General features: G+C 52.0%; 10 protein-coding genes across 10 annotated transcripts; 6 read left to right on the forward strand and 4 right to left on the reverse strand.

Moving 5' to 3' along the window:
• Positions 1 to 95: 95 nt before the first annotated feature.
• On the forward strand, positions 96 to 2,025 carry J4E86_011221 (uncharacterized protein; the record flags this gene model as incomplete). Its single annotated transcript, XM_051451715.1, has 2 exons — positions 96 to 717; positions 770 to 2,025. 2 exons carry the CDS (start codon positions 96 to 98, stop codon positions 2,023 to 2,025), a joined length of 1,878 nt encoding a protein of 625 aa, XP_051297110.1.
• An 844-nt stretch (positions 2,026 to 2,869) lies between these two features.
• Positions 2,870 to 3,906, forward strand: J4E86_011222 (uncharacterized protein; the record flags this gene model as incomplete). Its single annotated transcript, XM_051451716.1, has 2 exons — positions 2,870 to 3,007; positions 3,055 to 3,906. 2 exons carry the CDS (start codon positions 2,870 to 2,872, stop codon positions 3,904 to 3,906), a joined length of 990 nt encoding a protein of 329 aa, XP_051297111.1.
• A 100-nt stretch (positions 3,907 to 4,006) lies between these two features.
• On the reverse strand, positions 4,007 to 6,088 carry J4E86_011223 (uncharacterized protein; the record flags this gene model as incomplete). Its single annotated transcript, XM_051451717.1, has 2 exons — positions 4,007 to 5,143; positions 5,189 to 6,088. The coding sequence occupies 2 exons, from the start codon at positions 6,086 to 6,088 to the stop codon at positions 4,007 to 4,009; spliced, it is 2,037 nt and encodes a 678-aa protein (XP_051297112.1).
• A 1,074-nt stretch (positions 6,089 to 7,162) lies between these two features.
• Positions 7,163 to 9,073, forward strand: J4E86_011224 (uncharacterized protein; the record flags this gene model as incomplete). The annotated part of the gene is made up of 4 exons (XM_051451718.1): positions 7,163 to 7,341; positions 7,391 to 7,475; positions 7,529 to 8,514; positions 8,563 to 9,073. 4 exons carry the CDS (start codon positions 7,163 to 7,165, stop codon positions 9,071 to 9,073), a joined length of 1,761 nt encoding a protein of 586 aa, XP_051297113.1.
• A 575-nt stretch (positions 9,074 to 9,648) lies between these two features.
• J4E86_011225 (uncharacterized protein) lies at positions 9,649 to 11,071 on the forward strand (the record flags this gene model as incomplete). Its single annotated transcript, XM_051451719.1, has 3 exons — positions 9,649 to 9,904; positions 9,952 to 10,850; positions 10,904 to 11,071. 3 exons carry the CDS (start codon positions 9,649 to 9,651, stop codon positions 11,069 to 11,071), a joined length of 1,323 nt encoding a protein of 440 aa, XP_051297114.1.
• An 894-nt stretch (positions 11,072 to 11,965) lies between these two features.
• On the forward strand, positions 11,966 to 12,727 carry J4E86_011226 (uncharacterized protein; the record flags this gene model as incomplete). Its single annotated transcript, XM_051451720.1, has 2 exons — positions 11,966 to 12,572; positions 12,705 to 12,727. The coding sequence occupies 2 exons, from the start codon at positions 11,966 to 11,968 to the stop codon at positions 12,725 to 12,727; spliced, it is 630 nt and encodes a 209-aa protein (XP_051297115.1).
• A 1,931-nt stretch (positions 12,728 to 14,658) lies between these two features.
• On the forward strand, positions 14,659 to 15,970 carry J4E86_011227 (uncharacterized protein; the record flags this gene model as incomplete). Its single annotated transcript, XM_051451721.1, has 2 exons — positions 14,659 to 15,143; positions 15,193 to 15,970. 2 exons carry the CDS (start codon positions 14,659 to 14,661, stop codon positions 15,968 to 15,970), a joined length of 1,263 nt encoding a protein of 420 aa, XP_051297116.1.
• A 244-nt stretch (positions 15,971 to 16,214) lies between these two features.
• Positions 16,215 to 17,165, reverse strand: J4E86_011228 (uncharacterized protein; the record flags this gene model as incomplete). The annotated part of the gene is made up of 1 exon (XM_051451722.1): positions 16,215 to 17,165. The coding sequence occupies one exon, from the start codon at positions 17,163 to 17,165 to the stop codon at positions 16,215 to 16,217; it is 951 nt and encodes a 316-aa protein (XP_051297117.1).
• A 435-nt stretch (positions 17,166 to 17,600) lies between these two features.
• Positions 17,601 to 18,214, reverse strand: J4E86_011229 (uncharacterized protein; the record flags this gene model as incomplete). The annotated part of the gene is made up of 2 exons (XM_051451723.1): positions 17,601 to 18,104; positions 18,161 to 18,214. 2 exons carry the CDS (start codon positions 18,212 to 18,214, stop codon positions 17,601 to 17,603), a joined length of 558 nt encoding a protein of 185 aa, XP_051297118.1.
• A 6,457-nt stretch (positions 18,215 to 24,671) lies between these two features.
• J4E86_011230 (uncharacterized protein) lies at positions 24,672 to 25,901 on the reverse strand (the record flags this gene model as incomplete). The annotated part of the gene is made up of 1 exon (XM_051451724.1): positions 24,672 to 25,901. The coding sequence occupies one exon, from the start codon at positions 25,899 to 25,901 to the stop codon at positions 24,672 to 24,674; it is 1,230 nt and encodes a 409-aa protein (XP_051297119.1).
• Between the last annotated feature and the right edge of the window lie 397 nt (positions 25,902 to 26,298).

Genomic DNA, 26,298 nt, shown 5'->3' on the forward strand with positions numbered 1-26,298 from the left:
TACGATGTTTTGGACCGTTGGTCTTGTTCCAAATATACACATACGCAGAATCGCTATGTTTTTGAGGCTTGTAGCGACTGTGGAAGAATCCGATGATGCGGGAACAGCAACCCTCCATTGACGAGATGGAATCGACGCGACCCATCAAAGAGAGCGATACATGCGTTGGCAATACTCTCGTTGAGAAGCCATCCAGAGACGACAAGCCATGCGAATCAGACATAACTACAACGAATCCTCATGGCGCGTCCCCTTCGCCTACCGAGGATGACGACGACAAGAGCGACGCAGCATCCATTGGCGGCCAAAGGAACACCATGACATCGACGCAACTTCGAATCGCAATCCCCGCGCTATCAGTTTGTCTCTTCGTTTCGTTCATCGATCAAACCAGCGTCTCAACAGCAACACCCGCGATCGCTGTGGATCTGAACACCGGAACTGCAACATCATGGATCGGTACATCGTTCCTGATTGCATCGACGGCGTTCCAATTGATCAATGGTCGTTTGTCGGACATCTTTGGTCGCAAGAATCTGTTGTTGATCAGTCTCATGTTGATGGCTCTGGGAGACCTTGGATGTGGTTTCGCGCGAACTTCAGTGCAGCTATTCGTTCTCCGTGCCATTGCTGGTATTGGAGGTGGCGGCATCAACAGTCTTGTCATGATCATCGTTAGCGATATCACAACGTTGCAGAATCGGGGTAAATATCAAGGTATGTGCCGTTATGTATCTTATAACCAAGCAGTGCTAATACTCTTCTGTAGGATGGCTAGGTGCAGTCATCGCCCTGGGAAACGGTGCAGGACCTTTCCTCGGAGGTGCTATTGTTGAAGGCGCGACTTGGAGGTGGGTGTTTTGGATAATACCCATTATGACTGTACCCACCTCCATGGTCATACTGTTCTTCTTGCCGCTCAAACATCGGTCTGGTGACTATCTCGCAAAGGTCAAGAAGATCGACTACGGCGGCATGGTACTGAACATTGCATCTACATTACTCCTGCTCATCCCCTTGTCAGGAGGTGGTGTGACATATGCATGGGGATCCCCCTTCTTCATCGCCTGCACTGTTACCGGCGCCGTACTAGGTGTACTATTCGTGCTTCACCAATGGAAACTCGTCGCTCTGCCGATCATGCCGCTTCGATTATATCGTGCGCCGCACTGCTGGGCACTCTATCTACAGACGTTCCTCATCGGCCTTGCGTACTTCGGCAACTTCTTCTACCTTCCAATCTATTTCCAATCGGTCCTGAGGTACTCGCCCTTGGTCTCAGGTGCTTTGATCCTACCGGTAGTCATCACGACATCATTCGCGTCCATCGCATCTGGTCAGTACATGAACCGAGTCGCCAGCTACATGCACTGCATCCTTGCCGGATTCGCCCTCTGGACTCTTGGAAGTGGCCTCACCCTACTATTCGACCGAGACACCGGTCTTGCTGTGCTAATTGTTGTACTCATCATAGAGGGTGCCGGTATTGGTCTGACGCTCCAGCCGACGCTTGTAGGGATGTACGCCAACAGTCGCAATGAGGATCGCGCTGTGACAACTGGCTTACGCAACTTCATCCGCACTATCGGCGGCGCTTTTGGTCTCGTCATCTCGGGAGTCATCCTTTCCAATACGCTTAGCAGAGATTTGTCCAAACGGCCCTTTGTCTCGGATACCCTAATGGCCCAGTTGACTTCCTCAACGTACGACCTCGATAAGTTTGGCCTCTCTCTGGACCAGAAAGAAGAGGTTTTCGATACATACATGCTTGGTTTGCATTACATCTTCATCTTTTTCACAGTATGCTCAGGTCTTGGTCTGGCTCTGACATTCTGGGTTGGAAACACCAGCTTGAAAGCGCCGAAAAAGTCGGACGAAGAAGAAGGACAGCCGATAGAGTCGCAGGACGAGCCCCAGCAGCAAGTTATCCAAGGTCGAGAAGTCGCGTCAGAAGGGGAGGTCTTTAACGAGAAGAGGCCGATGACAGGGGAGGCTGACGTAGAACGCAACGTTCACACAAGATGAGCGATCATATAACATATCATCAGGGCTCAAGGATGAATTTGCGAAGTACTTGTTCCGGCCTTGTTGGTTTTAAAACTTGAAAAGTCTCATAAGTATCATAAAAGTCTTATAGCATCTATCGTGTTCACCCGACGGGGAGATGAGGATCGCGTAGGCAGTAATTATAAAAATATTTCACTATCAGAGCAAACCCTTCGAGCCGCACGTATGTATCCAGGCCTTGCCCATGAGTAACACGTCCATGCATTCGTCTTCCTCTTACGCGGTCCTGATGGCCAAGGATCAGCTGAGTGAAGCGCGACTATCGAGATGCGTCCATCGAATGTAGACCAGCGACTTCGGAACTAGAGCGCGACATTACCCCGCAGCAAGACCCATCTTCCACTATCAATTACCTAGAGAACCGTCTCCAACTCAACCTGGTCTTTAATCCTTGGTATGCCAACTTAGGTAGGTCAGTACAGCCCCACAAAGGCCGGTCGTTATCGGCGAGTCGAGATTGGCCTATCTCTCGACGATCCCCCTCCAAGCCATGTTCTCCATACGGTTGCTTCCAAGCCGATAAACACATTCATCCGTCTGATAACACCACGGTGGGTCATAGCCGGCCGCAGAAATGACATCGCATCGTGAGGCACGGCAGAGGATGGAAGCTGGCCGATTACGTGAGGGCGTCACGGATGAGAATGGCCGATAGCTAGGTAGGCGCTGCAGAATGGCCGCCGCGACATGCTCCGCTGGTGATACATATATGTTGCATCGCGAGACTTGGGTATTTTCTACTTCAAATCTATCACATCTTCTATAAGCAAATCAGACTTATCGTTCTCCAAACACTGTCATCATGCCTGAAGTCTACGCCGCACCCCCCGACTACGCCTTCCCACGTAACTTCAAGGGTTACGGTGAGAAGGGTCTACAGGGCTTGAAGTGGCCCAACAATGCCAAAATTGCCGTATCTTTCGTCATCAACTATGAGGAGGTGAGTCAGCACGCACTCATTCAAGAACTATCATTGATATGTAACAGGGTGGTGAGCGCTCAGTCATGAAAGGCGACGGAGTATCCGAGATCAACCTCCGCGAATACCCAGCCCAACACAGAATCAACGAGCGCGACTACAGTGGCGAATCAGAATTCGAATATGGCTCCCGCCGCGGCTGGTGGCGCATGTTCAAGCTCTTCAACGACTACAAGATGAAGTTTACCCTCTACGCTGTTGGCTCTGCCGTCGAAGAACAGCCTGAAGTCGTTACGCGATGTGTGGAAGAAGGCCACGATGTTGCTTCTCACGCCTACCGCTGGATTGACCACGCCAATCTTTCTGTTGAGGCCGAGAAACAGCATATCAGGGATGGTATCACGTCGCTGAAGAAGCTCTCCGGTTATGCACCAAAGGGATGGTACTATGGCCGCCCATCCCCACAGAGCAGAGCGCTCATCCCACTCGTGTACGAAGAAATGGGCGAGGAGCTGCTATGGGCCTCAGACGCCTACGCCGACGACCTGCCCTACTGGACCGACCTTCCCCAAGAGCGCAGCAGCGCCAATCCCAAGGGATGCCTGATGGTTCCCTACAGCTACGACTGCAACGACTTCAAATTCCACTGCCAGGGAACTGGTTTCCGCAGTACGGCTGCATTCTACGAGCACATGAAGAACTCTTTCGATGTGCTGTATGAGGAGGGCGAGGCGGGAGAGCCGAAGATGATGACCATTGGTCTGCACTGCCGTATCATTGGTAGGCCGGGAAGGTTCAAGGCGCTCCAAGACTTCGTCAAGTATATTTCGGAGAAGGAAGGTGTTTGGGTTGCGACTAGGACGCAAATAGCGGAGTCTTTCAGGGAGCAGTTCCCGTATAAGAAGGGTCAGCTCGCGTAGATAGTCAATCGAATCTTTTCCAACGTTCATCCCCAAGTCATTAGTCTTAACGTGAGGCTAAAACAACTGCATCTTTTCAAGGTTAAACCCAATAAATCTCCTATCTATACTCTCCAAAGTTCCACTGACTGCCATCCATCATACCGCGGTTATCCATCGACATGGCTGCATCTTGAATGGGGTCCACGCCGTAAAGACCAGATCCTTCATAAGCATTCCAGCTCATCTCAGTCTGGCCTTGGCCAAAGCCATCGAACCTCATTTCTGCAGATGCGGTGTCGTCGCTTACCATCTCATTCCACATCCGCCAACCCTGCCACCCACCTGGCGCCTCTTCGTCCACTTCCATGAACGCCTCCTTCACAGCGTCAGTAACCATATGTGACATGGTAGGCTTACTACCCATTGTTGGGTGCTGTGACGCTTGCTCGCGGCTATCTCGTCGGCTTCGAGGAGAAAGACCCGCCATAGAAGGTTCTGCATCCACGTCGAGCTGCAGCGGCCGCGAACCATTGCTATGCATCATTGTGGTTGGTGCGGTGTTAACAATCGTCTTGAATAAACTTCCGGACAAGGCATCGAAGATGTCGCGATATTTGACGGCACCGGGCCACTTTTCACCGAAAATGGTGAGGATCTGAGAACAGGCCCGTGTCGCCTCGAGAACGTCGTATGAGAAAAGGGATCGATCTCGCCAGATGCAGTACACCAATGTCAGACCAGCTACAAAGCACGAATGCAGGGAGATCATCGTGTAGGTGAGCGTCCGATTCTGGCTTAGCCGCTTGTACGCGTTGCATACACAAGCTGCAGATCGCGCGCAAGTCAGGAAGCGTATGTCCGACGTGTCCAGCGTGGGAAGAAAGACGGTGAAAAGATAGAGCATCGCTTTGTGATATTGAACGCCGTAAAAGTCTCGGGCATCGAGATATGCGCTTTCGGGATCGTACATCCAAGTGATCTTGTTCCCATTCTTGGGTGTCTGTGGATATGTTCGTAGCCATTCATCCAGGTCGCTCCGGATTGTAGCCATCTTCTGGTCAAGTTTGGCCCGCTGTTCTGGCGTCCCGTTGAAAACATCTCTATCGACGCGAAAGACTGTCTTATGGATCCGCGACTGGATCTGATCAAGCTTGATAATGTGTATGAAAGGCTCGATGTTTGACCATTGGGGCCTAACCGAGTCTGGCTCTTCCGGATGCGTTAGTGTCCAGAACTCAGGACTAGTACTGGGAAACTTGAAGAGTCAGTTCACATATCACAGTCCACTTGGGTGACATACCTCGACGTTGATATCTCGGTCAGCGATGGCAAAAGCTCTACCAAGCACAATGCTAGTCACCCTGTCAAGACAGTAACACGCCCAGAACGCCCGTCGCCTTAGTTCAGCATCTCTTGCAAGCTCAGGAGAGCCAGTGACCTTCTTCTTCCTGTGTAAGCCCATCTCAATGCAGACAGAGGTCGCATATCGGATCTGAGACCAGGCGCCTGCACCATATGGAGATCTCTGACCATGCACTCCAAGCAGGATGAGGAACTGCACTGTCGCGAGGTTGTGCTGGTCTAGGATGTAGTCCATTGGCTCGGTGGCCGCGACAAGATGATGCTCAGAATCCACCCCACATGGCTTCCGCGTCAACGACAGGAATCGAGCAGTAATGGCATATATGAGATGGAAAATGCTGCGTTCAATGATAGTCAGGGCACCTCGCACAAACTGCTTGTCGAAAAGCTTCGTGTAGATTACGCGATCCAGCAATGGCCAGCGCGTGTGGATACGTTCGAAGAACACGTCAAATAGCATCCGTGCCTGTTGCCGGTCTGGGAAATCCGCAACGGGCTCATCGGAGTGAGTAGACTCGGGAGGAACAGGAGGCCGTGAAGTTCCGGTAGCCTGGCATGTTTGGTTCACTGGCAGAGTTGTTGCTCTCTTGCCAGAACTTCGGAAGATGGAGGACTGTATGATGCGAGCAATGGTAGCGCCGGAGCTAGAGCCGACATAGTAAGGCTCCGAAGTTGTATCTGTGGTACCAGATGCACATAAGGAGAGATACGCAACGCCATCGACGAGTGAGGTACGATCCTCACCCTCAAGATCTTCAGAGAAACAGTCATCTCGGGATTCGCGACGCGATGCACTGGACTGGGGGTGAAGAGCGAGCGCCGGCTCTTCAACGTTCATGGAAGATGTTCTTTGCAAAGTCTCTGGGCCATTTTCATAATGGTCCTCTGCATGGTCAGGAAGACGGGCCTCCAGAAAAGCGATCCGCTCTTCTAGGGCGTTGATATAGCTGAGAAGTCAGGAAACAGTTCGCGCCCATATCAATGGCCGTGGGAAGAACCTACACAGACTTGCCGCCGGGGTACTGAGGACGAATAGTCCTTTCATACGCACAGGCTACGCCAGCTCGCTGGCAAGATCTGCATACTGGATGCGCACCGTCACACTACATGATTCTTAGCCAAGGTGCATGAAGCAACGTCCCACGTGACGTACACGCTGCTTTCTCCGTTTGCATCTTTTGCAGGCCAAGGCCACCCGAGATTTCCTAGTCGCAGGACCTGGGTTTGAGGCGTTCGACTGAGCTTCCTTTGGAGAATTGGATGCGGGTACTGCGTCTGCGGCCGTTCCCACACCCCGACCGGAGGAGGGGCTTACGGGGCTCTCTGGGTAGGACTGCAACATGGCCTCGTCGTCAGGAGTATGGCGTTGATGCGACAGCCCTGCAGCTGTCGGCTCTGATTCATACCGTTTGGCTCCATATTTCCCACGTGCGATAGTCCCGTTGAGGCCCAGGTGGAACGTGTGAGCCGACGTGTGTCTTATCGCGAATTATCCATGATAGGCTAAGATGGCACGGGCCTCCAGTGGCTTTATCTCGGCTGCACCCATCCGGCGCCTGGAGACCCCAAAGATTGCGAAGGAACTACGCCATAACAAGCAACATATCGGAGGTCTACATCACACTCCTATCTCCACCCCTGTCCTTTATCGCACCGCTCACGTTGATGTCAGGCTTGGGAATGACTGATGCGCGCATGGCAACATGGCACATCGGCTAGAAAGTGCCCGAAGAGGCTGCGCCAGAAGCCATGTCCGTGGTCAATCACAGCCCGATATGCGTGCGATACGTGAACGACTTGGAGTTGGCGTGACGTCCGATCGACATATGAGACACCATGGTCCGCCGACATGAAGAGGATTTGGAGGATTGACCACGCCCAGTAGTCGACCAAACCACACCATTACAGCACCATGGGGAAAGTCCAGCTTCCGACCAAGGACCAGATGGCGGCGCCCTTTCGCTCGAAAGAGGCCTTTGTCGAATTCATCAGGGCTCCCCAAGGCAACAATGGCCATGCCCCAATCGGGGACGAGAGATGGTCTAACAAAGATCTTGAGCCAACGCCGGTAGAACAGAGGACTTGGACCTGGTAAGGATCTTGACGACGCAGATCTTTGAGCTTTTATTGACAAATGAAGGTTCAACCTTCCTCTATACTGGTTTTCGAACCAGTTTTCCCTCGTTGGTTGGAATACGGGCTCCGCTCTTGTCACAGTCGGTCTGGTAAGCTATGTCGAAGCATGCAAGCGGAATCTGGGAACTAATGGCGTAAACAGACATGGCAACAATCCTTCGTGTCAGCCTGCATCGGATCCTTCCTCGCAGCAGTCGTAGTCGTCCTTATGGCTCGTCCAGGTGCCAAGTACCACATCGGATTCCCTGTGATTGCACGCTCAGTCATGGGTATGTACGGCTCCTACTTCTTCGTCTTCATCCGAGCGATCGTATGCATCATCTGGTACGGAATTCAGTCCTTCTACGCCGGCAATATCCTCTCGGTCATGCTTCGTTGCATCTTCGGCAGTTCCTGGCAGAACTTCACGAACACACTATCGCCTACCGCAAGTGTCACCTCGAAGCAGCTGCTGGCTTTCTTCATGGCCTGGCTGATGGAGTTTCCATTCATGTGGGTTCACCCCAGGCACATCCACTACATCTTTACCGTAAAGGGGTTCATCATGCCAATTGCCGCTTTCGCCATCTTCGGTTGGTGCATGGCCAACGGTGGTGGACTCGGCGCTATGGACCTTGCTTCCAGCGAAGGCGAGCTTGCCGCCTCAGTGACCCCTCTGGGATGGAGCATCATGGCCGGCATCAACACCATCTTCGGTTCGCTCTCGCCTATGTTGGTCAATCAGCCTGACCTTGCTCGTTACTGCAAGAAGCCTCGAGATGCTGGTGTGACTCAAGGTGTCAGCGTCTTCGTGTCCTCCATCATTGTCTTTTTCCTTGGCATGGCCTCAACCACTTCCATGCAGGCAGCATATGGTGTTGCCTACTGGAACATCTGGGATCTCTTCGAAGCCATCCTTGACCACCACTTCGGTGCCGGAGCGCGTGCGGGGATCTTCTTCGTCGCTTTGGCGTTCTACTTCGGTGTCTTCGCCACGAACTTTGGAGCCAACTCAATTCCGTTCGGAAGTGACATGACTGGCCTTTTCCCCAAGTGGCTCACCATTCGCCGTGGACAAGTGCTTTGCGCCATTCTTGGTGTCGTCGTACAACCATGGGAACTGATGAAGAACGCAACGGCCTTCTTGAGGTAAGTTCCCTAATAGGCTTCCCACTCACCCTGCTAACGATAAATTAGTTTCTTGGGTTCTTACAACATCTTCATGGCCCCTCTTTGCGCCGTCATCATTGTCGACTACTACATCGCGCGCAAAGGAAACATACATATACCATCGTGCTACGATGGCAAGAAGACGGGTCTCTACTGGTACTGGTCCGGTGTCAACTGGAGTGGTGTGGCAGCCTGGCTACTTGGTACAACTATGGGTATTCCTGGCCTTATTGGCCAGTACGAGCCACAGATCATTTCGGCGGCTGCGCAGAACATGTACCGCATGGGCTGGTTGCTAACTTTCTTCACTGCGGCGACGGTCTACTTCGTCATCACCTTCTTCGTCAAACCGCGTGTGTTCCCTGTTGGACGCGAGAGCACGCCCTTCCAACGGGAATGGCTAGCCAATGACGGCCGCGAGGGCTTCTTCGACGGAGACAGGGATGATGGTGTGATCTATGGCGCCTCAACTCCACCAATGACCGACGGAGGAGAAGATGTTGAGATTGGCGAGAAGTCACCAAAGGTCACCTTTTGAGCTCAGAGCAGCAACCTAGATTGTAACAGAATCGAACCATGTACTCACATCATGTAATTGCAATACGATAGATTTGAACAACATTTTACTAAGGTACTACGATACTTGATTGGCCTTGTTGTGATGTCATAGAATTGAGACTTCTGATCAGGCGGCTGGACATGTGAACTGCCCAGGTGCGATGTTGTTCACGTGTTTCCTAGTACCGACATGGACTGAACAGTTCCGATCGGAACCAGCATTCCGAAAAAGTGGGATGCCGTTATCGGCTCCAACTTATTAGTACAACCGGTATATCCTTGTTAGGCAAGTGTTTGGCTATCGCCTATGAGCGGGTCTGGACGGGACACGCAATTGCTCCCTATCACGATGCGGGCTTTTTGGGCCGATGGCGTCGCTGACGCTGACAGGTCGCTGCCTTTGGCGTCTGGATGTGTCTCCAACTCCAACGGCTTCAAAGACCCCTTCTCCAATTCCTCTTCTTGACATCACAACCAACCTGAGAAAGCAAAACGGAAGCACGATCGAACGCCTACACAGAAATTACTCTTGCAATCGCCATTTTACATCAAACCATGAGCTCCGATCTTTATAGGCTCACGGCCACAGAGATCTCGGCGAAGATCAAAGCGGGCGAGACCTCAGTCGAAGAATACGCAAAATCACTCCTCGGACGTATCGAAGCACGTGACGAAGCTGTTCAAGCATGGGCGTACCTCGACGCCGAATATGTTGTCAAGCAAGCGAAAGCGCTCGATGCCATTCCACAATCTGAGCGCGGTCCCCTCCACGGCGTAGCCATTGCTGTCAAAGATGTCATCTACACCAAGGGTGAGCTGCCAGAACCATATTTTCATCCATTTCAACTAACCGTGTAGAAATGCCAACGCAATTCAATTCACCCATATATGTCAATGATGCGCCTCAAGTAGACGCTGGCTCCATAGCGATACTGCGCAAGAGCGGTGCACTCATCTTCGGCAAAACAACAACGACCGAGTTTGCTGCGACCACAACAGGCCCAAAGACACGAAACCCGCACGACTCAAAACGCACGCCTGGAGGCTCTTCATCCGGATCTGGTGCTGCAGTAGGCGATTTCCAAGCACCCATCGGCCTAGGGACCCAAACTGGTGGTAGCACCATCCGTCCTGGCTCGTACAATGGCATTTATGCCCTTAAGCCCACATGGAACTCTATTACTCGCGAAGGCCAAAAGATCTACTCTCTGATCCTGGACACATTGGGCCTCTACGCGCGTAGTGTGGCTGATCTAGAACTCCTCGCCGATACGTTCGCCATTCACGACGATGCGCCACCTCCAAAAGACTTCACAGTGAAAGGCGCGAAGTTTGCCCTTCTCAAGACCATGGTCTGGCCGAACGTAGGTCCTGGCACCTCCGCCGCACTTGACAAAGCCGTCTCGCTACTTCGTGCGCGCGGAGCCGAGGTTGAGGAAATAAGCTTACCAGATGACCTTAACGATCTTCCGGCGTGGCACGCGGCCGTACTCAACTCTGACGGCCGAACCGCGTTTCTGCCAGAGTACACGGTGGCCAAGGATAAGATCTCGGAACAGCTCGTCGGCCACGTTGAGAACAGCGGGAAGATCTCGCGTAAAGCGCAGCTTGAAGCTTTCGACAAGATTGCGGCAGCGAGGCCGGTTGTCGATGAGATACTTGGAAGATACGCTGCGGTACTTACACCAAGTGTGCCGGATGAGGCGCCACTTGGTATTGAGAAGACGGGCAGTGCGGCGTTTTGTTTAATCTGGACGGTAAGCCGCATTCGCGTATCCAGCTGGAGAGAACTTGACTAATAATCGCGTAGGCACTGCACACACCTGTAGTCAATATTCCAGGTTTCAAGGGCGAGAACGGGATGCCAATTGGGGTATCGCTTGTTGCGCCTCGCTACCACGATAGACGGTTGCTCGCGGTCAGCAGCAAGGTCGGTGAAATCTTCGAAGCGGAAGGTGGATGGAAGCGTTCTGTGTAGCTCTATTGCAAATAAAATTGAATGGATTGGATCAAAGTAATTGCCTTTGGTCTTCTGGTGAATTGCCATTGGTTGTTTGAGTATGCGTACTCTGGTTCTCTCGACCAAAGTGTTCTACTTGACTCACACTCAGGTTCGTTTATAACTCCAATGCACTCCCCAAACTCAACAGTCACAAACATCTCAGCAATACCAATAACACGAAGAACACACTATCACAACAACATCAAAATGACGTCGCAACAGGTCATCGAAGGCAAAGCAAAAGCCAGGGCGAACGCGGAATTAGACCTGAAAAGGTGTGCAAACATCAATCTTCGAGTTCTCCTCCGAAGTTCAGTTTCTACATACCTCAAAGCTATATACCTCAAAGAACTCCGGTTTACACGAGAATGGTATTGTGCAAAATCCTTCCTGTCAGAGGTACAAATTCGGTCGTACTTTACAATTGAAGAAGTCACGCTCAAGCTTAAAAGACAAAAGCATCACGGCAAGATGGAAGAGCTTGAAAAGGCCCTCTCACGCTACTCACGAGCTGCACATCGCGAAATCGTAGCGAGGCTCTTTGTCTTGCCGCGCGAACTTCGCGACATGATCTATGATGAGCTCTGGGCCTTGGGTTCATGCAAGGAAACACTCATCAACGGGCTTATTTGTGGAGACGACAGAAAGAATCGACGTAGAGAGCCCTGGACTTATGGTTACCCTGGGAAGCTTGACTGCTTTCTCCCAAACTTGGCCAAAGAGTGGTTTGGGGGGAGGGAAGTGGCAACAGAGATGCTGAAGGCTTTTGGGAGAAGAGATGGGACTGATATTACTGCCCGAGGGTGTTCCGATTCTTGGTCTTCTTATCACGTGTCGTGGAAAAAGTTGCGCGACCTGATCACAGTAAAGATGTTCCACTCCGACGTCACGCTATACGAGCTCCTAGGAAATATGGGTCTAGTCATCGTCTTCGACTGCATGGATGAGATCGACGGAAACGAGGGTCTAGAGCGTATAGGCATACCGGGAAACTTCAACGCAGAACTTCGCCGCTGCATCGATGCGCTCTCATCTCTGCGCAACCAAAAGCCTCGCCCTGTCACCTTCAAATTTGAGGATCAAACGGCAGGCGTACCCAGCAACATCACCCACCTATTTCGCTCGCTGAGCGGCCCGTTCCACGAACTCCGGCAGTTGGGTTTCGATATCAACATCAGATGTCAAACCAACGGCTTCCGCTGTGTATGGGACATGTCAGGAAAGTACAATACTCACAGTCCTCACACGGACGATGTCGGTAAGTGGACTCTGCGAGATTGGAGCCTGAACTTCACGCGAGTGAACGAACAATTCGAGGAAGCTCACTTGATGGGCGAGACCTTCGTGTCTAATCCAAATGGGCCGCTCCGGGGGAGCTTTCGAATCAAAAAGCATGTATGGGAGGCGATGCGCAAGGAACTGTACCGCGCGTATCCAGAGATTGACAGTGTGGTGAAGTGGACGAAGAATGAGAGAGGTGAGATATGGATGGACTGTGGATGTGTGAAGGAGAAGCATACTTGCTGCCCTTACTATCTGTCCTACAAGCACGGTGGATGGAATGTGATAGAAGATGGTCGGTGGAACAATTCTTGCTACATTTGCAAAGGCCTGGTAGCGCCGGATTTGTAGCGACAACTAAGGTTGATTCCATTGAGGAAGGAGGGGATTTCGGCAACAGGCAAATCTGCGGTTCTTTGGATGAAGATCAAGTCTTCCAATCGAGTGCCCTGTCTCAGCAAACAATCAAGATAGTTTCAGCAGTACGATCCAACTACATTAAAACCACTCACCACGTTCAAGGAAAGAGCTAAAGACCCTGCAGTCTATGTTGACATGGGGGCGATCATTAGCAACCTTTCAACGCCATGTAAACTCTTAAGTGATTTACTTCTTTTTTCTACTATAAGGAAGTGTTCAATTTAGCTCTAGTATGAGATGCCATCATGCAACTGATCTTCATTGCACCCTAATCACATGATGAACATCTTTCTGCCGTTTGCCCACGTGCCTGTTCTGATAACAGATACTACGCAGCCCTCGCGCTCTCTTAGAACTCTTTCGTGAAGTATGACCGGAGTCAGTGCATACGCAGATCTCACTTCAAGACTCTTTCCAATATCTGAGATGCTCCCCTTGAGTCCTCTCACATACCTCGATTTCCTTGCCCGGGAGGTATGCCTCCACCATCACCTTCACCGAGGTCAACTCGGCTACCTTCTCAGCAGGATGCATACTACGCAACATGTGGAGTGTGATCTTGACTTTTTGGAGGGCTCTGAGCGTATTGGCACGCAAGAAGCGGGCGCAAGCGTTGTCAAGGGGTCCCATTGTCATCTGTGACGGGAGAGCCCCAAAATGAATCGTGTGTACTTGTTGAAGTTTCAACGTCTTCAGATAGCGCCTAATATCGTTGATGGAAATGAAACAAAAGGGGATGGTGGTGTACGCGATCATGGCTGTCTCGACGTAGACTTGGCGACAGACACGGAGTAGATTCCAGCGCGCGCGATGTTCTTCGCGTTTCGCCATCGGCCAATATTTCGATGGCATCTTGACTGGTGATCCGCCGAGCGCGAGGCTGAAGATTTGGTTGCGAATCTCAGCAGGTAGGCGAAGGAGGGGAGAATCTCGTGCATTGCTGTTTGCTCTGGGTGGAAGGTCAGTGCCGTTAATACATGACTACAAATAGGATGTTTCTTACAGCTCGACCTCCGATCCGATGGGCTCGACGTTGAGGAGACCGCTTTTGTGTTTGCGATAACCGCGTCGGCCACGGACTGATCTCTTGGGCTTGTCACTAAGATCATGGCGAGGAGCGACTTTTTGAGACCGTTGCGGAGGCATCTTGCGTTACTTGAACCGCTGGTGTGTTGAGTGTTTTGAATTGCGGCGGGGAAGTCACCGATGCGAAAGTAGAGGTGAGAAAGTCCAGGCAAACACAACAGAAGAGGAAAGCGCGATGAAAGCACGGGCCCTGTGCGCTTCTGTGTGCAAGAGTGAAGGTGAGAGTCTCGGAAAGAACGAAAACGTCAGAGCCTCTTGAGGATGCGATACTTCTCGTCTGTGAGTATCTCCTTGCGTGTGAGTCGTATGGAATACGGAAGGGTTGGCTCATCGTCACTAGGTCACCGCAGTACCATGGAAATGGAAAGAGTCATACATGAGGAGCGCACCTGGACATACAAATGTGTCTATCCATCTAAGTCATTCGAAGGATGACGCATAGTGAATTTAAGCGTGGATGCCTTCCGCGCATGCAAACCGGATGGTTTTATCCATCGAAGTCTGTGTGAAGATACGCTCTCAAGCCTTCGAGGATGGAGATCGGTGCTGGAAGATCTGTCTAAGGCGTGAGTCCGCGCTTGTATGTTCATTGAGATAGCTGAATGTTTTGCAATAAGACATTGAAATCGCGATGTTGGAAGCGGGGAAAGAACATCTCTGGAGAAGGGATGGGCAGATTACATAATGCGGCGGTCGGAGATGGCTGCCAGATTCGCCGATGACTCTGGAGCTTCGCGTGTCCGACATCATCATCGCTTGCACCCAATCTCACCATAATGGCGTCGCGCACACGGCTGGCAGCCACTACGGCTTCCGGACTACTGCGAAGCTCAAGACCACTCGCAACCTCAAGGATATCGCCGCTCGCTGCTGCTTTGACAACATCCTCCGCCCGCAGCTTCTCGCAGCTCAACTCGCATTCCGCCTCAGACCCGACCAACATATTTGCCTTCCAAACCGGCTCTAAGTCGGGTGGTGTTCCTTCGTACTTCTCAACACAGAACCGTCGGCCTGCAAATACAATCATCCGGTTTGTGCCACAGCAAACAGCATGGATTGTAGAGCGCATGGGAAAGTTCAACCGCATACTGGAGCCTGGTCTTGCCATCTTGGTACCCTTCATTGATAGGATAGCCTACGTCAAGAGCCTCAAGGAAAACGCCCTCGAAATCCCCAGCCAGAGTGCCATCACCGCGGACAATGTCACATTGGAGCTGGATGGTGTCCTGTACACCAGGGTCTTTGACGCATACAAGGCGAGGTGAGCATGTCATATATTTGAGTGTAGCGAGGATACTGACAGCCCATAGTTACGGTGTAGAAGACGCAGAGTACGCCATCTCCCAACTGGCACAAACCACGATGCGCTCCGAAATCGGTCAACTCTCCCTCGACCACGTCCTCAAAGAACGCGCAAACCTGAACGCCAACATCACCGCCGCTATCAACGAGGCAGCACAAGACTGGGGTGTTACCTGCCTGCGATACGAGATCCGCGACATCCACGCACCCGAACCCGTCGTCGAAGCCATGCACCGCCAAGTCACCGCCGAACGATCCAAGCGAGCTGAGATTCTAGAGTCAGAAGGTCAGAGACAATCTGCTATCAACATCGCTGAGGGAAAGAAGCAGTCGGTCATTCTGGCCTCCGAGGCCTTGAGGGCTGAGCAGATCAACATGGCCAACGGAGAGGCTGAGGCTATCTTGCTCAAGGCTACTGCGACTGCCAACGGAATCGACGCAGTTGCGCGATCCATCTCTCAAGGTGGCGGCGCAGCACAGAACGCCATCTCGCTTTCCGTTGCTGAGAAGTACGTGGATGCATTCGGTAATCTGGCTAAGGAGGGCACAAGCATTGTCGTTCCCGGCAATGTCGGCGATATGAGCAGCATGATCGCAAGCGCCATGGCAGTATACGGCAACGTCAACGCTTCCCAAGCAAAGGCGCAAGCATCAAAGATGGTCGAGGGCGGAAGCAGCAAGAAGGTTCAAGAGCTCCAAAGTAAGCTGAACGATGCTGAGAGCGGATCCAACCAGATGCACAACGAGATCAACAGGGTCATGGACGAGAGGCTGAGCAAGAGGTAGTCAGCGTCCTTGTATGAGAGACGATGGGATAGGAATGGGATACGACTGTACATTATACCACGCTGTATAAATAGCAACGAGCCGCAAGCGACCGCATCGGGGTTATTGGATATGGGATACCACCCAAAAGCAAGCATCATTCGCGGAGTCTTCTCTCTTCTTCCACTTTGGAACTCCACTTTTCGCATGTCTATAGGGAATAGCGAACATAACTACACTTTCATCTCACCCTTCAACTTCTAACTTACACCAACCGTTCCACAGCCTCAGCAGCCAACACCGCAATCTGCTTCCCATCCTCCCAAATCCAATCATGTCCACCCTTCAGATCCCGTACATTAACCACTCTCCTTCCTTCCTCCTTAACCTCATCCTCATCATCCCCCACCTCCATAACAATATTCCACCCCTCCCTATCCAGCGTAACACACATGACATCCCTCTGCGCCCGCTCCACCAGCTCATCCTCATAGCTATGACAAAGCATCAGCAGCTTCCCCTCCGGCCACTGCTCCTTATTGTATTTCCCCGCAACCGGCGAGACAGCCTGCCACTCGATGTACCCCCCATCAAAAGCGCCCCTCACAAACTCTTTGTAAATCTTCGAGATGTATTCTGGTGTCGTGGGTGGGAGGTGGTTCCGTATCATGAGCGGTAGACTGTATATGCCTGATATCAAAATCATAGCTTCAGGAGCCGGCGAAGGGGTAAGGTCGGGTGTCAGTCCTATACCGGAGACGAGTTGGCATAGTAGGGTTGCTCCGCAGGAATGCCCTATTCCTATCCATCTCTTCACCCCGTATTCGCGCTGGAGATATTGGATTCCGCGGGCGACATCGCGGATGTGTTGCGGGTGTCTGGCTGAGCGCTCTGGGTCGTCGGGCGCACTTGGTTGCGTCGCGTGGTCGGGGTACGGCGAAAGTCTGTAGTTGAGACTTGCGATTCCGCCGATTTTGGCCAAAGCAGAAGGGTGCGAGGCGGCGAGGTGGGTGATGGTGGGTGTGAAGCTAGGGGCTTCGATGAGGGGGTCGCGCCAGGCGCCGCCGTGGATGTAGATTAGCCATGGCGCATCGTTGCTCTGTTTGGATGTGGCTTCCTGGGGCTTGGGTAGCCAGACGTCGAGGGTTTGGAGACGACTTGGGGGATCGCTGTAGGGGATTGAAGGGATGTGTCTGGGGAATGGGGTGGCTGTCATGTTTTAGTTTGATTGGGAGGAGTGGTTGGCGGGGTGTGCAGGTGCCAAACTTTGAGGTGTGCCGAGGTCGGTCACTCTTTTTGGGTTCCTGTATCAATGAACCTTCTGTGTTCGAGTAAAAACTCTTCAAGGTCTGACAAGACATCACAAGCACTAGAGAAGTTGTTTTGAGTATGAATGTTTGATATATTTTCCCATCCAGTACACAAAAAAGAGTACTATCAACCTCATGACCATTGGTTTCATCCAAGCCATGACTAAACTAAACAGACATTATTCCCGTCAAAGACACATGCCAGTGCCGACGCCCATGGTATTGCGATGCAGGTGTGTAACGCAATGCTAATGCAAAACCCAAGGTATCTCAAGGACCGCTATCCTCATAAAAATAAACTCTCGAAGCTGAAACGACAAATCAATTGGTGTGGGGAGCGTTTACAAGAACGCGGCCATGAAGGCACCGAAGCCAACGATGCTACCAGCGGCAGCCTTGACGTTGACGGCAGCACCAGTGGCGTCAGCACCGTCGGCGCCAGTGCCAGTGGCATCAGCATCAGTGCCGGTAGCGTCGGCACCAGTGCCAGATGCGTCGCTGCCGCTGCCGGTAGCATCAGCATCGGAAGCAGTGGGCGAGGCAACAAGAGCGACAGTGGTGCTGTTGTTGGCGCTGACGGTAACAGTACGGGTGGAGTTGACCATGGAGCCAGTGCCGGTTCCAGCAAGAGTAAGAGTGTGGACACCAGGGCCGACAGCGGGGATGTCAGCGGGTACTGGCTGGGTGGTAACGGCAGCAGGCTGGCTGGTCACGGCATCGGGCTGAGTAGCGATGGAAGTATCAGCAGCGGGCATGCCAGTAACGACACCGAGAGAGTTGGTCTGGGTGAGGTAGGTGGTCTGGGGAGCCGGGTCGATGGACGATGAAGGGGCAGAGGAAGAGTCCTGGATGAAAATCAGTGATGTGTTCGACATGAATCGTGAAATGATGATGAACATACCTGAGCCGACGCAACGGCGAAAGCAACAGCGGAGACGAAGATGGAGGCGCGCATATTGACGGTTGTGTGTTGTTTGTGTGGAAACGATTGATCTCTCTAAGCGATAGTCTTTGACTGAAGATATGTCAAGTCGTGAGGATGCGATGAAGACGATGCGAGTAGTGATTGAGTGATGCGAGATGAGAAGCAAACTTCAAGCTTTGCGCGAGACGCGTCCTCCTTTTATTGCCTCTGCTGCCATTTCACCCGCACCCAAGAAACAAGCATCGGAGCTAACCCTGGCCCTGGAGCGCCACTTTGACCCGGCAACCAGCCCTAACGCGAGCCCCATGCTATCCCGGAACAGGCGAACTGTCGACCTGACATGGCCTTAGCGGTTCTCCACAGCCAATTATAGAACCCTCCGTGGCGAGGATGTTTCGTGTTCGTGATGTGGGCGGAGATTTTTTCATTCAATGGTCTTCTGCTTCTAGGCGTCCAGATGGCGATCTTATAAACGTCTTAGACATGGATGCCTGAACGTCGTTGCGGTGAGAGTCGAGATGGGAGCTTGTATCCCGTCGCGCCGACTCGGGTGGTCTGCCTCAGGCGCTTGCGGTCGGGTACTGTGCCTCGAGATTTTCCCAGCCATGCCCCGGGTTTCAGGAACCAATTCGCTTCTTCCAGCCCGTGTGGTTCCACCAAACAAACCATGTTCCTATAGGAACAATGCACATCTTGTCGTCATTTCCCCAGCCAATGGCCTGTTACCCTGACACATCCTCCACTTTCCATCGTTACTTGCCCATGCAGCATGCGGCCTCATGCGCGCCCGTCGAACGTCAAACGTCAAACGGCGCACCACCAACCACGCGTTGCTTTCCCAACCATGTTTCCAACCACGCGCACATGCGCGCCGACCTCGCTATGCTGATACATAATCGATACCGTGCCGCACACGCTAATCCCCAGAAACACACCACGACAGGTTAGTATGCCGCAGGTGCAAAATCGTCGTGTTGTTGTTGGCAAGACTAATTACGCGTCCAATGAAGTTAGCTCCTAAAATTAGTTGTCTTGTCGGCGTGACCTCGTGTCGAGAAGATTCGTTGTCTTGTGTGTGATGCCACCTCGGCGGCCGTGCGCCTTCGTAAAGCGCGGGCTGAGCAAGGGGCCTGGAACCGAAAACGGGACCCGAGCCGGTCTGGCCTGAGGCTCATTTCTGATTTCATGCGAAAAGGGTGGTGATGCGAGCGGGACGTTGCGATCGGGGCGGTGGGACGATTGTTGAGGACGTTGGTCTTCTCGTATGTTCGGTGGTCCACAACTGGAAGTTCTCGCCGCCAGCAATTGTTGTGTTGACGCGCTTGCTGGATGGGAGTGCCAAGCCCCAAACGGAGAAGGTGCCGGGTCGTCACACCTCAACCTCACCAGGCCTTCAACACATTTGGAACCGTCTCACGAAGAAAAGACGCCTCACAGGGCGCAGTCCCCAATATACTGCCTCTTCCAGGCGCTCGATACAAATAGTGATCCACCATTTATGGGCATGGTGGCGCTAATACGGTCATCTCAGAAGAGGCTTTGCGGATGACCTCGCTGACTACATGTCTTACAGATGAAGACCATCAACATGCAAGGAGGCTACAATCAACCCACAGGGCACGAATCAGCTCAAGTCAGCTCACCAGGCCAGCTATCGCTGTTCAATCATCAAGACATTTACATCCCCTCATATCTCAGAACGAGTTTGCGAAAGCCTTTGAATTTGCACTCGACCGCCCGTGTATGCCTCTTATGAGCGAATGATGGCCCTATGGAAAGCCAGATCGATTTAGTAGAGCCTCATTGCCTTCTGTCTCACTTGCTACATCCAACAGAAGTCTATCACAGCCATCTTTCGGCTTTCCAACTCCTCAATAACCTTTTCAAACATAGCTTTGTACCGCTCCGTGTCGAAAGTTCCTGGTAAGTAATCCCAACGTGGGGGGGAGGCCCTGATGCACAAGCGTCCACCATACCTCTCCATGGGTTCCGCCGCTGTAAGCATTATGTACCGTAAGTGTACCGGGATTGCTTCCCAATCTTTCTCATGCATCTTCTTGCGGTTGTGCCGAATGCGTCCCAATAAATGGCCTGGCCAAATGGTAAGATGTACAGTGCTGTAGAAACCTGCGAGGGGTATACCGAAAGCGTATGAGTATGCTGTACCGAAGTGGAAGAGTGCGTTGGAATCGACAAAGATCGTACGCGCTGTCTTCCTTACAATTTTGTATCTCGCTCGCTCTACGAGAGCGGCTACCATTTCCGGATGTGCAAATTCGCTGTCCATAAAGTGTGGCGTGTCGAAAACCGGATACCGCAGCTCAAGGTTTCCGGTCCTTCGATGGTCCCACTCTACTGCTACTGAGTCTATCCCAGCCCGTGCTAACCTCAGTATCTCATCATGCAGGCTACATTCCTTCCAAAAGGTGGGACATTGGCTGACGGTACCTTGGGTGCGTTCTCTGGCCATACGGTCACCCCACTGAACTTCCAAGTTGATGTGGGATTGTATACCATTCTGCAGGCTCACCCTATCCTGGGTATAAAGCACATATGGCTTAAATTTGTGATCACGCACATACGGCTTATACCTCCGACCGAGCAAGTGATCGAAAACGAGGTCTTGGAGTTCCCGCGGCAGAGCATTGACCCTTGATGTGAGCGAGCGACAACTGCTGTAAGCATATCCAGGGAGGTCTGCGTTTCTCATGATCGAACAAATGGCTCTGCGATAGCGTTAGCGTCATGTTCTCCGTACGGCAATCTCTCATCTCAGCCTTACTTGTTGCACATGAATAGCTGCCGCTTCAAATACGGAAGCATCCATCGGTAGGTCCTCCTTGTCCTACAAGCATACGGAAATTCCGGGTCCCCGGTTCTATTCAATCGCCGAATTTCCTTCGTCGCCTCTCTCACTTTTTCTCTCATGGATAGAACACGCGCGCTGAAGACTCGCTGGATGGCCAGGAGACGCTTCCATCTTTTGACAACGGCGGGCGTGAAGCCTATTGCCTCGTTCAGGTCTGGGTCGTACGGGATGATGCAGCTCGTTTGGCGAGGATAATAGTAAGTGGGGATGAAGAGAGACATGTTGTTCAAATGTTCACGTCTGAACGATCTCAAGTGCAGAATTTGTACTTTCGACTTGACTCACAAGTTATGTACCGTACCATGGTCGACCAAATCTCATCGCGATAACCATGGTACTACGACGACCCATCGCCGACAAGCCACTCACGACTTGCGAAAATCATAATACAGCTATACTTCCAGGTTCTTCTAGATGAGGGGGACTATTACGGCCCTACTTACATTTGTACTTATCGTTGCTAGCTTCTAAACTCGTTGTTTCATGGCATGGGCGAAAGACTCGTGTCACTAGTGACTACAATGCGTGTCGCATTTAACAATGATATCAAGGCAGGAGTATGTATTGGCTTGTGGGATTTAATGGTATGTATGCAGCAAATGTGCCACACAACGTAGCTACCTGATGGCGCATTCAATTCTGTTAGTACTGCCGTCTTTGATGCCGTGAATTACAGTTACCCTTCCACAAGCTGAAAAGAAACGAACTGACAGTGAAACACGTCTCTGCCATTGCGACTTCACCGTTAGCTCTGACGGACCATCAAGGAGTGCCTATGGTTGCCTGCGGAATTGGGAGTAATGAACAGTAAGGCGCAGTACGGCGCAGTAGCCTGTAATTGTGCCCACACATATAAGCCGTGGGTTTTACGCTTCCTTGCCCAGGTGCCTGCTCGCTCAACAGTCTATTTCTCCTCAACACTAGGAGGAACCAATCGCTGTTGTCTCACACGCGCATCAGTACACTACTCCAACAATTTTGACATCCGCCCGCTATGCCACCAGAACTATCACCAAGGGTCACTCCAGTCATGGCCGCTCCCTCGACGACGTCCAAGAGCATACCTCCGAACACGTCCTCGAACATTCTGTTCCATCTTCCTGTCGAATTACCGCAAATCATCTTCTCGTATCTTGGGTACCCCGTTGGGGGACATATATGGATTGACGGTGACGATTACCCTTATCGCAGAAAGGCTGTCCGACACAAATTTTGGAAGTGTCCGACAAGGGCCCATGAAGACGAAGGTAACATCGAAGTGCGTCACAAGATTGCGAAGGTGCAATTTGATGACTGTTATCCAAGCAAGGGCATGTCGGCTCATGTCGAACTTAAGCCCCGGCAACTGTATCGTACTCGAATAATGGAGCCAAGTCTACTGAGGGTGAACAAGGAACTCCGGACGGAGCTGATGGACCTGTTGTTTGGAGCCAATGACGTAGAGTTTTATGGGCCTTTGACAGACGATACTGCCTTCCAATTCGACGACGGCCCTCCGCCCCGTTACAGGATCGAACCGAGATGCTTAGTCCTGCTTCCTTCGACACTAACACATATGACTTCCATCATTCTACTTGGCAGTTGCCTAGGCCATACAGGGCGCGAGGACGCATGGAAGGAAGACTGTCAGTCTCTTCGGTTCCTCGCTAAACACGCTATCAATATGCGCTGCCTGACTTACAGTACGTGGGAAGGCTCGTGTTACCGGATGTCTACCGAAGGCATCATGGCGCTAGTTCAGACGATTCGGGAGGTCACGGTAACCGCAAAGGAACTCGAGAGAGTAAGAATTTTGTGGACAAGTCGTTTTGGCTTTTCTGAGAAAACATGGAAGAAGGAGATTATGGTTTTAGACAAACCCCAATGGGGTGCGGTTGTGCTTAAGGTTTGGCAGATTCTGGATGGACTTAGGGACGAAGAGGAATCTCGCTCGGAGCGTTATGAGGCTGAAATAGCTATGGAGTACTTTCGGATCCTTCCACGTAGACGTCTTTGAGACGGAGTTTAGCGATTGCGGTAGCTGTATACAGCGAATACAAAGGCGTCTGGGTGCTGTTTCTTCATTGAGATTATACTACAGAAGTCATCCTGTTCACCTGCACATCTTCCAGCTTTTGTAAAGCGTGAGTGTCAAACAACTAACCTCCGCTGGGTAGAAGGGCAAACGAATAAGCGTCAGACTTGGCGCTCCCATTACCAACGGAATCTCTCACGGACCGTGCGGGCTTTGTTGCCTGCACGAGTTGCGAATACCTCGCAACAGGCAGTAATAGCCCGTGCCCGCCCGCGTACTCTCATAAAATCCGCCATGAATGAGGCATTTCCTCATCTTTCGCACCCAACCGTCAACACACACGATAAAAATTAAGCCACGAAAATCTCACTTAACTCTCCAGTGCAACACCATAGCACCTTCGCATCACGGCCTCCTCAATCATGGCACCAGTACTACGATCGATGACCAAGTCGGCTCTTGTGGTACCCTCGCCGCCGCCCACCGTCGCGTCTACGAATGCGCCTCCGGATCTCTTCTCTCGCCTTCCTGCCGAGTTGCGTCATGCAATCTACGAATATCTCAACTTCCCCGTCGGAGGCTATGTCTGGGTCGACTGCCCCGGTCGTCATGATTGTCCTCACGCGACACACTTCACCTTCCACGCCAAGCGCAGGCATCCGCTGCACGTACGCAAAGGGGTATTTCAAGTGCGCCGAAAGATTGAAAGACTATAATTCTCCCGAGTACACTCGAACTTACGGCGCATGCGCGCTCATCTCGTCAGAAACAATGACGATGAGTATCATGATGATAGTGATTCATCAGATGATGAAGACTACTCCTCCTCCTGGGAGAACGACGATGACTGGTACCTTGCGGAGAGTAATGTACTTGGTGTGAACAAGGACATCCGGGCTGAGCTGATGGATCTGGTGTTTGGACGTAACGAAGTCGAATTTGGCGATAACATGCTAGCGATACCTCGTTTTCGAAGTCCTCGTGAGACCCCTCGCCACGTCCGACGGCCAGATCAGATATACTGGCTCGACCTTGAACCTTCGACCTTGACACACATGACGTCAATTACCATTCCTGCAAGGGAAATAGAGGAACACTGCCGGACTCTTTCCTTCATCATCAAATACGCTACCAATTTGCGACGACTGACCTATACGTGCGCGCCAAACTATCACGTGCCCGACGAGCAGATCATACATATAGCGCAGACGCTCAGAACTGTCAATGTGACTGCGAAGAAGCTCCAGACGCTACGGTTCGTGAGGAAGGGGTACAAGTCGACCCGAAAACCGAATTACATGAGGAAAGGTCGGGAAATGATACTGGAGAGGCCAGAGTCAGGCTTTACTGCGTTGGAGATCTGGCGTGCATTAGACGGGCTCAGGTACAAGCCTATATATGAACCACAGATAGACGACTAAGCTGAAGAACGGGGTCGAGAGGAGGGCGTCCAAGTAGCAAATCGAGCGAGATGCGAGGTTCCATGGATTGGATGGGTCAGCCAAGAATGGAGGGAACTGGGCATTGCTTGAGAGAAGCGACGGGATACCATCGTGGTAGAAAATTTCTAATACACAGTGGTGCGCAAACCTACGTAACGTAATCTATGCCACCTTGTTCGTGACTTCGACGAACTTTTGCCACTCATTGTACGCCGCTCCACTCGAGATTGCCCACTTGGCTCTCCGGACACCTTCTTTCCAGCGTCCACCTCCTGGGCCGACCTCCTTGATGACGTTCCCATCATCACCTTCGCCCATGTCGCTCGTGTCCGCATCGCAGATACCACTGATGACGAACAGCGCCGCGGTGTTGATGTAGACGAAGTGTAGGATTGGGTCATCCGGTGGAACCTCGCCCATTAGGATCTTCATCAAAATCTGGGCGTTCTGTTCGGGCGATTGTCCAGGACTGACTTCGCTCAGTGGGTGCTCGGGTAGTCCGAAGTCTGCTGGTGTTACAGTGAAGTAGTTGATGTTGGTTTCCCCTGTAGAGGGATCTTCAACCAACCGCCAGCAGTGCGTTGGTCCAGCGCACGAGAGCTCGTCCAGCTCCTCGTCACCGCATATGATCATGCCTTTTCTGCAGCCAGATTGCTTCAGCGACTCGGCGAAGTCGGGTCCAATCTCCTTTCTTGCTACACCCAGTACGCGCGCTTCGATCAAGTCGTGTAGCGGGTTTGCGAGGGGTCCGAGAAGGTTGAAGATGGTGCGCCAGCCCAGTTGCCTTCGGATGGAAGCAGCGTGTCTGGCTCCAGGGTGGAAGATTGGGGCGAATAGGAAAGCGTAGTTTGTCTTTGAGTAGATTTCGTAGATGGTCTTGGGTGCGATGGCGGTGATGACCGGTGGTTTAGGGGGTGCGCAAGACAGGAGATCTGCTGAACCAGAACGTGAGGTCGATGCTTTGTTGCCATGCTTTGCGATCATGAGTAGAGCACTGGCGAGGATGGACGAAGTAGTGCTGATGTTGAAAGTGTTGTGGGAGTCACCTCCTGTACCGACTATGTCGCACAAACCTCCCTGGTAGGAACCCTCTTTCCTTCCTCGTTGACTGATCAGTTCTTGAAGACCCTTGACATCAATGCCTGTAGCATAGTCGCGCATCGCTTTTGAGCATTTCGCCAATACTTCTGCTTGTCTGTCTTGGTCCGTGAAATGGAGACATGTCAACAACGCTCCAGTCTGAACTTCGGATAGACTGTTTGTGAAGATCAAGGAGAGGGCTGCTGCAATCTCGTCGGCTGTCGGTTTGGTCGTCGGTGACTCATGCCACAGTCGTTTGAGAAGAGGTGTGATGGATATTTTGGAATCCTCATCGCCTGCTTCGGTAGCCATGATATGGAATGGTAGTCGTGGTCCTTGCGCGCTTGCCTTACTCCAGCATATGCGAGCTGGCGGGGTAGTTGGTGAGGGATGTGTTGGTAGTGACGACGTATACCAAGTGGTGTTCTTGGTATGTCGAGGTTAGGACCGAATCGATGTGTGATGTAAAAGACCCTGAATCAAAGCAACCAGTTGAGTCACAGCATGGCCGCACGGAGGTGCTTCCAAAGTCCGCACTTGTGTCGCAATATGCACCACGATGAAGGCTCCACCGCGCTAGTCCACAACCCGTTAGCCACACAAAACGCCGATGCCAAGGCCTCCAAAATCTCGACTCAGTGCTCTCGCGAGCGACTGGAATCTTTTCAAGGTCATGACGGTCAGAGTTTCTTCTCTGACGGACCTTGTA

This window comes from Alternaria arbusti (genome assembly GCF_024043155.1).
Source record: "Alternaria arbusti strain BMP 1465 chromosome Unknown scaffold_31, whole genome shotgun sequence".
Lineage (NCBI taxonomy): Eukaryota > Fungi > Ascomycota > Dothideomycetes > Pleosporales > Pleosporaceae > Alternaria > Alternaria arbusti.